The sequence below is a fragment of the Urocitellus parryii genome, chromosome 4, assembly GCF_045843805.1.
Source record: "Urocitellus parryii isolate mUroPar1 chromosome 4, mUroPar1.hap1, whole genome shotgun sequence".
In the NCBI taxonomy this organism is placed as follows: Eukaryota; Metazoa; Chordata; class Mammalia; order Rodentia; family Sciuridae; genus Urocitellus; species Urocitellus parryii.
In genome coordinates, this window is record NC_135534.1 from 178895409 (window position 1) to 178907553 (window position 12145).

At 50.2% G+C, this 12145-nt stretch overlaps 1 protein-coding gene across 1 annotated transcript in view; it reads left to right on the top strand.

Annotated features, from left to right (window-relative positions):
• Galnt12 (polypeptide N-acetylgalactosaminyltransferase 12) overlaps nt 1-2370 on the top strand; it is a 30412-nt gene extending 28042 nt beyond the window's left edge. The window contains exon 10 of the mRNA XM_026379244.2: nt 2004-2370. Coding sequence (XP_026235029.2) covers nt 2004-2144 — 141 coding nt within the window. The 3' untranslated portion in view covers nt 2145-2370. The remainder of the gene's footprint in view (nt 1-2003) is intronic.
• The last annotated feature ends 9775 nt before the right edge of the window (nt 2371-12145 follow it).

Here is a 12145-nt window from a genome sequence, read left to right on the forward strand (position 1 = left end):
TGGGGCTGTCGGGAAGCATGGAAGTCAAGCTCTCCCTGGCCTAGTCCTGGGGGTCTCGGGCCGACCTACCCAGGCAGAGCAGGAACTTCGCTGTGAACCCCAGGAGGTGACCCCAGCATCCTGTATTGGGAGCACTCCCTTCTCCCCTTCCAAGCCTTCCCATTGTACCATGAGCTACAGAGGCCCCTGTGGGAAGTAGAGCTCTCGGGGTATCATCTGGAGATGGAATGGGGTTTAACCAAGAGAAGCAGCCCAAGGGGGAGGATCTGAGGTTAGGTGCAGATACTAGTCACTGTATTTCTCTAAGCCTTTCTTTCCCCAGCTGTAAAATGGGCATAATAATTGCAGTCTTATTTTTTAATCTGAAGATTTGATGTGTACCCAGAAACCTTCTTTGGTAGCATTGAAGCGTTGACAAGTTGTTACTGGGGGTATGACAACCAAGAAAACAGGCTGGGGTGCAGTTGGCTTTCTAAACGCTCCCTGCTGACTCAGAACTGGGTGTTTTTTTCAGGCCCAGAAGGCACTGACGCTGATGCCCTGCAACAGGACTTTAAAAAGCACTCAGAGAAATAAATCCAAAGAAAATAATTGGATGGAAAATATTAGTTATCTTTTATCTCCCTGGGAAACTTTCATTCCTAACCTGGCCTCAGGGAGGGAAAGAGTCTTCTGTATGGCTTATAAATGGGTTAACTTTAAGTATGACGAAAAGTCGGAATATGTTTTCCTATAGAAAAAAAAATGTTATAATTAGCAATGGAATTTGCAGTCTCTGCCCAGAAACTCCAAGCACTGCAATGCTGTCTATTTGACATAAGAAAATACGAAGAAATACTTCAGCCTGTCCCCTAAAGCCAACCGTAAGCTGAGCTAAGTCCCCAAGGAGAAGTAATGCGAACTAGAAGCAATAAAATTGGTTTGACGTATCATTAAAAATTTTATCTTAAATCTCAGTGACCATTTAAGGAGAAGTTAGTTTTGAAGGGTGAGCAGGGAAGACTTTATTTAATTATTTACTTTTAAGTTTCACCGAAGGCAACTGCGAACTCTTAGGAAAGGATTCCAGGTTAATAGCATCGAAATCCTATTATACATTTGATTTTGCTTCTGGGGCTTCTCCTCCCTTGCAGCTGGCAGGTGACTTGTTCCCCCTGTTTGCTGCTGCACCATGATTAACCTCACCGAAAGCAGGGCCTTGAGTTTAGCCAGAGGCAGCAGACTGGGGCTGGGAGGGAGGCTGGAGGAGCTAGCTCAGCAAGGGCGGGGAGAGAGAGCAGGGAAGGTCCTGAGTGAAGATCATTATCCTCTGACATTTGGGGATTAGGACTGGCAGGGCCACTGCTTCTCATCCAGCCAGGTAACAGGTGAGGAACTAGATCAGGTGGCCAAGGGGCTTACTGCTCACCCAGCTGAGCTGTGGCTGAGCTGGACTATGGCCGAGTATCCTGACTCTTTTTAAATACATAAGAGAAAGAGATCAGGGCTGGGGCTGGGGCTGGGGCTCACGAGTAGCGCACTTGCCTGGCATGTGTGAAGCACTGGGTTCGATTCTCAGCACCACATATAAATAAGTAAAGGTCTATCAACAACTAAAAAAAAATATTTAAAAAAAGAGAGAAAGGATCATCAGGGATGGAACTGGTTGACCTAAGAGAAGTGAAAGAAATAAAGGATCTTTGTTGTTTCCCTGAAGTAAACAAAACAGATTAGGGATGAAATGTAGGGTCTGACAGATCCAGGCTGGTAGCCAGCAGGTGGCGCCATCGGCCCCACCGCACGCAGGGCAGCCCCTGAAGTCTGTGCTTGCCTTGCTCTGCCCATAGGGGGCAGTCTTGAGTCGCTGTGACCCTGCAATTCATATTGACAGATGACCCTGCAATAAGTATTTTTGAAATGATGGGGAAAAAAAATCACACCCTGAGCTCTTCAGAATTTGTTTTTAGAGAAGAGACTTTTCCGAGGGGTCCCTTGTATTGAACAATGTCTGTTATCCTTTGTAGGATGGTTCCTTATTTCACGAACAGTCCCATAAATGTGTCCAGGCTGTGAAGAAGGAGGTCGGTAACAGTTTCGTGCCACTCTTACGGGACTGCACCAACTTGGATGATCAGAAATGGTTCTTCAAGGAGCGCATGTCATGAAGCGTCACTGTGCCAAGCAGCCTTTGAGGGCCTCTGGACTGTGCCCCACAGAGACTTGTCAGTATGGTGACCGGAGCCCACCACAAACTCGGCTGCTGTGCTTTTTTTAAGGGAACTTTACCATTTGTGAACATGTTGGATTTAGTAAGAAATGTGAATAAACTTTGTACTGATTTTGAAAACTTTTTAAAATGTTCCAAAATACCCATTTTTCAAGGGTAATCATAAGAGGTTGGTATTTGGAAAATTAAAACTTTATAATATTTTTCTATCCAGATATATATTCTATTGTTGTACTTTTTATTCTCATTAGTTAAAAAAAAAAAGATGAATCTTTTATTTTGGTACTTACAGAGATACCCAGGTATGAAGGTATTTGCCACGGACTTTGCACAAACTGGCTTGACCTCAAATGTTGGGTTAGTATTTTCTCAGTGTGGAGAGATGGACACAAGAGCATTGTATTGATTCCTTTCAGTCTGGAGATGGTCTCGACTTATTTAATAAAGAATGCTTTTGGTTATGTGTTGCTACCACAGTCAAAACTTTGTAATGTTCATGTTGGCCGGAGGGGGACTAACCAAAGCCGAAATCTCAAACAGTTTGATTCGCCAAAATAAATATAAACTTGAAAGGGGACTCCCACCAGAGCCTAGCAGGGGGGTGTCTGGTTGCTTTTAGTAATTATCAGTCTGACTTTAAAACCTGTTCCTGTCATTTACAATTTTTATCACACAATCGCGTCGGTATGAAATTCACTTCTCAAGTGTTCGCGTTGATAATATTTGATCATTTAGATCAGTGTCAGACTTTGGGCTGCAGCAGCACTGCGGGAGTTTATCTCGGTAATTCTGATTTCAGAACGATCCCAGATCCACCTCATCACCTTGGTAAAGTCAACATGAATGATTAAAAAAAGAACCTATCAGGGCGAACACCGACGGCAGGTCTGGGTTTTTGTGCCAGTCGATGTGAGAGAATGAAGACCCATGTCTTCATTGATCAAAGAGCTTCGCCCTGTGTCTCAATCTCTTTTAGGAACGTTCTCCTCCCTGAGAGATCCTAAGAGTTAAGGTTAACAGTCATCCAGAAACAACCAGTTGGTCTGGCTGGGATCCACCTGGTACATCGTAACTACCCTGAACTTCAGTTTCCTATCATTAAAATGGAGATGATGAGATCAGGATCAGGGTGGTCATGAGGATGAAAAAACAGTGAACAGGTGAGGGCTTAGTCTAGTCCCTGGCACACAGCATAGGACCGTTAGGAAATGTGTTTTATTTATGGGGATCAATTCTGGATTTCTTTATGGGTTGAGTCTCTGTTAAACTGAGGTGTTCTGCGGTTTCTTTTTCCCCTTCTATTATAATAATGCTTTTTTATACTTTCATGTGCACTGTGGGTCTCATGGAGTTGCTTAGCGCCTCATTTTTGCTGAGGCTGGCTTTGAACTCCCGATCCTCCTGCTTCAGCCTCAGGAGCTGCTGGGATTATAGGTGTGTGCCACTGCGCCCAGCTTGAGTAGCAAGATATTAAAGATGGAATGAGAGAAGAGAGCTCCTAGTTTGAAGAGATATTTGGATTCCACAGGTCTAGGATGGATCCTGAGGTTCTGTGTGTCCCATAAGCTCTTAAGGACCCGTTGCTTCTGGTTTGTGGAACATATTTGGTGGGGGGGGGGCTACTGGGGATTGAACTCGGGCACTCAACCACTGAGCCACATTCCCAGCCCTATACTGTATTTTACTTAGAGACAGGGTCTCACTGAGTTGCTTAGCACCTCACTTTTACTGAGGCTGGCTTTGAACTCACGATCCTCCTGCTTCAGCCTCAGGAGCCACTGGGATTATAGGTGTACGCCACTGTGCCCAGCTTGAGTAGCAAGATCTTTTTTTTTTTTTTTTTGGTGGTGGTGGGGGCTACTGGGGATTGAACTCAGGGGCACTCAACCACTGAGCCACATCCCCAGCCCTATACTGTATTTTATTTAGAGACAGGGTCTCACTGAGTTGCTTAGTGCCTCACTGTTGCTGGCTTTGAACTCCCAATCCTCCTGCCTCAGCCTCCCATGCCGCTGGGATTATAGGTGTGTGCCACTGCGCCCAGCTTGAGTAGCAAGATATTAAAGATGGAGTGAGAGGAGAGAGCTCCTGTTGTCCGGCAGGCCTGTCTTCCTTGCACGACACACTAGGTGGAGGTGTTGGCTCAGGAGATGTGACAGTGCTTTTGTGGAGGCCAAATCTGTTGGCCCAGCAAATCCCCCAAGTCAGAGAGTCATGGGATGGGAGACCTGGGAGGCACCCAGAGACGACCTGGTGCCCAATGTGGCTGGTGGGACAACTGAGGCCAGTAAAGGAAGGGTGTTGCCTGAGGTCACACAGCAGGATAGGGACAGCGTTCTCTTTGCAGTGCTTCACCATGTAGCCATCAGTGTTCGGAATTTGATCTGGGTTTGTAGTTTCCCTTCAAGTGTTACGATGGGCCTCTCTCCTTTTAAACTGTACCTTTAGAATGTTTGCTTTGCTATACTATATAAGTTATAACGTCATATTAGTTTCGTGGTTTGGTGAAAACTTCTAAAGCTAGGATTGTGGCTCAGTGGTAGAGTGCTTGCCCAGCACATGTGAGGCACTGGGTTCAGCATTACAAAATAAAATAATAATAAAGTTATAAAAAAAGTTTTAAAAAACATTCTAAAGACTTGTCCACATGGCTCGGTGTATCAAAGCCACAAGATACAACGAATGGAAATACCAACCTCTCACTGTCTCCTAATGTTTGTAAGACTTAATACATTGTGCCCCAAATTTCTCATCTTTATATGCAACTTTAGAAGCTATTTTAAAAACAAGTATCAGGCCGGGCATGGTGGTGCATGCCTGTAATCCTAGCCACTCAGGAGGCTGAGGCAGGAGGATCATGAGTTCAAAGCCAGCCTCAGCAAAAGTAAAATACAAAATAGGGCTGGGATGTGGCTCAGTGGTTGAGTGCCCCGGAGTTCAATCCCCAATATCCACCCCACCAAAAAAAAAAAAAAAAATCAGTTTATCTGATCTTGTAAGGTGAGTTGGTGAGGATGGTGGCGTCCCGTCAGTGGCTGCTAATCGTAATCATAACAGTGACAATAATAATACCAGGAACTGGGCACTGCTCTCACATGTGAATGCAAGAACTTCATTCTCAGAACCCGGGGACACAGGCACAAGACCCGGGGTTGAGAGGTGAAGATGCTGGGGTTCAGGGAGGGTAGGGCACTGCTCTGAGGTCACACAGCTAGTAAATGGCAATGCTGGGGTTTGCCTGTCGTCTTACCCCGGGCTCTGTCACTGCTCTGTCCTGCCTCTGGGAGGGGAGGAGGGAAGACTCACTGAGTCCCGCAGCTCCTACCCGACCCAGGGCCAAGCCTCACTCTTGGCCTGCTTACACAACACGCCAGCCACGGCGTGACAGTGAAGGATGAGCTGTCCCCTCGCAGAGCACGGGAGGCCGTGGCTGATTTGTATCTCTGGGCAAGTACACTTTCTTCTGCGAGTGTCGACCGGGGACAGTGGGCCACGTGCAGAGCTTCTGGGGGAACTGACCCTGCCCTCCGCGACGTGCTTCTGTCCAGGTGGGACTGTGTTTCGGCCCCTGCCCACCCTCCATCCTTTCTCTTTAAAAAGGGGCGGTTCCCCCTGTGAAGATTCCTGCTCTGTCACCAGAGAGGCCACAGTCAGGGACCAAGCCAGCTGCAGCTGCTCCGCCCAGCCCTCATCCATCTCCAGATGCTCTGTACCCGGGGGACCGAGGGTCCTGTCCTAGCGGCAGGATGGCGATTTCTCTGTGAATCATCTTGAACTTTCTTCTTCAGGGCAGGGGTCAGTGGAAGAGCTTGTGCCTGCGAGGGTTAAGACAGCTATTTCAGCCTCCCCCGAGGGACCTGCCAGATGGGTGTGCCTCTGGGCAGCTCGGGCTGATTGCGGGCTCCACTGGCTTCCAATTGCCAACTGTTAGAGAAGAAAGCAAGTCCCTGGGTTTAGGCTCCGCGGGGACTTCAGGAGGGGCCATGCTCACCTTCCTCCCTGTCTCTCGCTGACCCTAGCTGGTCCTCTGCCAGGAGGGGAGGTCCTCCCTTGACACGCCACCCCATCTGCTCCTGGGTGGCTTCCTAATGAAGCTGGAGGTCACTGCAGCTGCCCTTATTGCTCTGGACCCCTTTGGAGGCCACCCAGCAATGTCTGCCCTCGCTGCTCCAGGACAACCCCTCCGAGAGGATGTGTCCCCGAATATCCTGTGCCCCAGGCTGGCCACCCCAGCGTCTTCAGATCATCGTTGTGGGGTGTGGATTCCAAGGGGTTGGGAGGGAGTGAGGGCAGATGTCGGTGCAAATTCTTTTGCATGTCACGAGAGGGGCAGGCTCCGTTCTGCGTCTCGGCAGAGACATCCAGGCCAGCCCAGATGCCCACCTTGTGGCTGATAAAACCACCTAGGTGGGCTGTCGGACGGGGAGAGGTGGAGTGTGTGTGTGTGTGTGTGTGTGTGTGTGTGCGCGCGTGTGAAGAAGGATGTAGCTGATGGCTTAAGAGAACACAACCCTTCATTTTCCAACGTACGAAGTCAGTAATAATGGCCTAGAATTGAAAAATCCCAAGAAAGGAGGGTTAATAATTGAAACACGAGGCAAATCCAGGAAGAAGTAGTTGAAAGAGTCGAGAGTGAGGCGTCTCTCCAGAGCCCAGTGTGGGGTGACAAGGGGTGAGGAGAGGTGGGACAGGGGTCTGTTGATTTTATTATAAACCTTGAGAACGATTTGGCTTTTTAAGCTCAGTGCACTTCTTCCTTTTGTATAAATCATCTTTAAAAATTCATCCACGTGGAGGCTGAATCCAAATTCATATTAGTAGTGTGTTAGTCCGTTTTCCATCTCTGTGACAAAACACCTGAAGAAAAGCAACTTAAAGGAGGAAAGAGGTATCTTGGCTTATGGTTTCAGAGGTCTCAGCCCATGATTATCGGGTCCATTGGTTTGGGCGTGAGGTGAAAGGTGTGACACGGGAAAGCTGCTCAGCCCATGAGAGAGTGTGTGGGTGGGGAGAGAGAGAGAGAGAAAGCGCCAGCCAGCCAGTGACACTCCAGTGACCTACTTCCTCCAGGTAGGACCCACCTTCTAGTTCCCACTGGCGCCATCAGCTGGGGAACCAAACTTTTCACACTTGAGTTTTGGGGGGACATTTACGATCTGAACATGACGAGTGGGCCAACAGCTAAGGACTGAGATCTGACTTTTGGGGGGCATGAGAGATTGGAAAGTCAAAACTTGCAGAAGTTCAGACTCAGACATGAATTCTATTTGGCTGCTTGGACTTGGGGCAATTGGTGCCACGATCTCTCAGTGTCCCTCTAAGAGGTCACCAGGTCATGAGATATGAGGACCAAGCTGGGAGCACGGAGCACCTGGTGGCATCGGGGCTCAGGGACAGAGCAGACGAGGACTCCAGGTTGCCCCCCTTCCCGGGGCAGCCTGGGGACCAGAGCCCTGCTGGAAGCAACGGGAGAAGCCTGTTGCCACCAACAGAACAAAAGAGGGCTCCGCGGAGGCCGCTGCTGTCCCCTCTGTCCCTCTGCAGGGACCAACTTCTACTTTGCCTCTGATCATTAGTTCTGCTTTCTGGGAAAACTGCATCCAAACTGCAGGCAGCTCGTGGGGTCACTTCAGTGCGACCTTTTCACTGGAGGGCTGGGGACGCTGCGTCCTGAGAGGGCCACGGGAAGGGGCTGGCTCATCCTTCATGCTTGGAGACCCGCGCAGGGCCCTCTGCCACTGCAGAATCTCGCTGGCCACAGGGTCTGGAAGACTCTTTGGAACCAGAAACTGGAGGGAATAAAGCTGCCTTTTCCAGGGACGGTTCTGGACATTTCTGGGAACTTGTCTGCAGAACAAATTGATTTATGGGGACCCAGCTGTGAGGAGCTGTGCAAAACAGGAATCGGAGGAGATCCACTCCAGATGTGGCCTCATTAACACGGGGGTGGGACGAGAGGGCCCAGGGCTCCCCAGGTCTGATGGCTGTGGAGACCTCGAGGCCACGCAAGAAGGAGGCCCAGGGCCGGGGGCACGGAGCTGCTGACTGGTCCTGAGGGGGACCTGAAGGCCCAGAGAGGGACAGCACTGGCCCAGCATGACACTGCCACTGGATCCAGTGTCTGTCCCACCACCCACCTGTCTCCTGCCCCTAGGGTGTGCCCTTTAGAACCCAACTCAAAGCTGTTTTTAATGACAAGTCCAGGGAGGCTCGACTCCACCACGTTCTGACAGTGAGATGGGCCCTACTGTGAAGGGCAGGGCCAGGCCACACTGCTGTCACCCGGAGAGGGAGCCTAACTGGCCCTCCCTGAGACACGGCTCCCAAGATCTTGACGACACCTTCTGTTGGGGCTCCTTTCCTGGCATGGGACTCCGTGGGTCCCTGTCAGGGTGTCTGCTGTTTGTCCTCCAAGGCCAGGCCTGGTGGGCTGCAGGGAGGGCCCTGGGGAGCTCTCCTATTGTGCCCGTCTCTTGGGAACGTCTTTCAGTTTGGGAGAGCGTGGCAGCTAGATCCACGCTGGGAGAATCTCGTTTGAGCTGCTTCCCATACTCACCACAGTCCTTATGTGCGCAGGGTGGGGAGTTGAGGGGCGGGTGGTGGCTCACACTTCCTTCTCCCAGATTTTATTTATTTATTATTCATTCTTTTTTTATTTTTTGGTACTAGGGATTGAACCCAGGGGTGTTTTATCACTGAGCCATATCCCCAGCCCTTTTTATTTTATTTTTTAATTTGAAGACAGAGTCTCACTAAGTTGCTTCCAGCCTCGCTAAGTTGCTGAGGCTGGCTTTGAAACTGTAATCCTCCTGCCTCAGCCTCCCAAACTGCTGGGATTACAGGCCTGTGCCACCGTGCTCAGCCTTTCCCAGATTATTTTAAAAATACAAGCTCACTGCTGAAAACCTGGAAACTATACAAGAATACCACACAAGATTCTCCCTAAGTTCTCACTATGCAAAGACAGAGCTGTTTGGAAGCATTTCTTCCGGCTGTTGTCATGATTCCTTTTATTTGGCTGAAATTGGTTCGATGATAGCTTTTGCCCAGTGAATGCAGTTCTATCCCTCCATAACAGGGGTTCAGGTGCCTGGAGTCAATGTGCATCCCCAGATTCTTCCCACTCCTGGGAGATAACTCAACTTTACCTTACATGCCAAGGTTTATGACAACCATTGCAATTATTACCATATTCTAAGTGTATGGTGCCGGTAAGATACTGTGCAGATTATCATACATTACCTTGTTTAATTTTCATGACAAACTAATGAAGAAGGAACTGAGATTCAGAGGAAATGGTCCCCATTTGGGCTGATGGGAACTGAGTTCAGTGAGATTATGGCCTCCTTTAAACTGACTGCTCTGTCTCCATTAATGCAGCCAGAGGATACAGTTGCTTTCATGACAGCTCATCAAGACGGCCTCTTGAATGGCATTCATGCAAAACAAGCCTTTACATGGGTGGGTGACAAATTCATCTCATTCATCCTGGCTCCCAGCTGTCTTCGTTCCTTCATGAAATCTGAGGCAGAATGACTCACACAGAATTCCTAGCAATGATTTTAAAACCCAGTACAGCACCTGGCACAGAACACACACCCAATACCTGGCAGCTATTATGATATCAGGTGAGTGACATTGTTTGGTGCCCTTGGCTTCCCTCTGCTCCTCACAAAGCGCTAAGTGGAACAATGTGCTAAAAGTAGCCTCACACTAAAGAGGGTACGTCCGCTGCGGTTGGTCTCTGAGGTGGCTTCCAGAAACATCCTTCCTCTCCAGGAACTGGCAGAAGCAAGAAGTCAAGAAGATGCTTAGAAACTTGGTCCATCTGTCCCCTTTCTGGCCCTGCTCTCCCGGGGGCCTCATTGTCCCCTACTTGCTGGTGGCATAGGGAGGTCTGTCCGTGGGGAGGAGAAGACCCTTCCCCCAGACCCCAGACCGGTCCTGCTGCTTCTCCTGCTGCCGGGGAGGACCACGTGGCCCAGAGGAGATGATGCCTCTGGCGGGTGGAGCTGTTGAAACGGATCTTAAAATAGGGGTTGGATTTTCATTTTTGGTTGTTTGCTAAATTTGGTCCCAATCTTGTCTTCTGGTTCTAAAACAGGAGGAAGGAAGCGGCTGCCCTGGGGGAAGCCTCCGGGAGGAGAGAAGGCCCCCATCTGGTCCTTCCAGAGCTCTCGGAAGTCCCTGGGTAGGAGTGGGGGGGGGGGCAGGTGTGGCCCTGACGATGCCCACGGTCTCCCCGGCTGGGATCTTGGTGTCAGGCAGTACCCACAGCCATGACAACTGGCCAAGGCTACTGGTCTCCTCGTGTGCCAGGCCCCCTGGGGACCAAGACCCACTAGGCACCAGGCGATTGTGATTCCAGGTGGGCACAGAGTGGGAGGAGGACCCTGGAGCCGGGAGTGACCCTGTCTTTGTTTTTAGGGGTGGCACGTGTCCATCATGAATGGCCGAGTAGCCTGTGGACAGGGCGGGGAGGGCACCGTGGGTGGTGCTGTTCCTGGAATGTGGGAAGGAGAGCCAGGAGGGGATGCGAAGCCTGGCTGGGTCCACATCCTGGAGCACCGGTGGCGGTGGCAACCCAAGGAGTTTTATTCCCATCTTGGAGGCCAGGAGGGGCAGTGGCCTCCCTGGTGAGCGCAAGGCTGCAGCTGGTCCTCCCTTCCATCATCCTTCCTGTCAGGTCCAACCCCCTGGGCAGGCTGCAGAGGGCTGGGATGCTGTCACACTGTGGTTTGGCTTCTGTCCCAACCCTGAACCAAGCCTCCCCCACCAAGGTCAGGGACCTCTCATTTGCTCAATTCCTTGAAAAAAATTTTTTTTCTCATGTTTCTGCACCTCCTTGCTGCTTTTGCCCTCGTTTATCATTGTCCCCTGTTGAAATTCCCTCCTCCTGTGGCCACCGCATCTCTTGGTCCCCATCCACTCCAGACCCTTCCTCTCAATCTCTTCTGTGGGCTTCTTTTCCAACATTTTTGAGCCACACTTCCCAGGATGTTCTTGCTGAGTGACCGCAGACAGGTGTGGCTCCGTCACGGACAGCTGCCTGCGTCTATCAGGAGGATTTGGACTCCGCTGCAAGTATCAGCAACCCAAAACGCAGCGGGTGGACCAAGGTGGAGGCTTTATTTTCTTAGGTGAAGGATGTTTCCAAGTTCATGCTCAACATCAACAGTGAAGGACTCACTCATGCACAGTGGGGAGGAAGAGAAGGTGGGCACAGTCTCAGCTCATGTCATGTTGCCCCTTAGCCTCAAAGGAGGCTGGGAGTGGAGGTTTTTCTACCTGGCACCTTGCCATCCTAAGCAAATGCAAGGCCTTGCTGGGAAGGAAGAAGGGGACAGTAGGTGCTGGGTAGGGGCACCCTGGCAGGAGTTTTTCAAGAGTTGTCATGGTAGAGTGCATGCACAAGGCCCTGGGTTCAATCCCCAGCACTGCAAAAAAAAATCATAGAAAAAGTACATGGAATAAAGTTAAAAAAAAAAAGAAAAAAGATCAAGAAGAGCCCGCCCTGGCTTACAGGAACACTAGAGATGTTTACCACCCTGTGAAGTTGCTGGAACACAGAGACAGGCAATGCCACACCCCAGGGACATCCAAGACTTCCCTGGGCCGCTGAGTCCCCATCTCCCATTGCCATATTTCCCCCCAGTACGGCCAGGGGTCCCACTGCATGAGGAGCATGTTACCAGGAGAGGTGCAGCAGTGGTCACTGTCATCCCCGTTTGGAGCTGCTGGTCCTGTGTCCTGGCAGGTGTTGGCTATGGGATAACCAGCAGACACTATGGGCCCTGCAGGGCTCTGACTGTCACCATCCAGGTGTGAGAGCCTCGCACAGATTGCTTTCATTTACACTATAATGACTAAATTACTATCACTGCTTCAGTGTTCAGGTTTCACCACCAACTCGGGCAGTGGAGGGTGCAGAACAGTGTC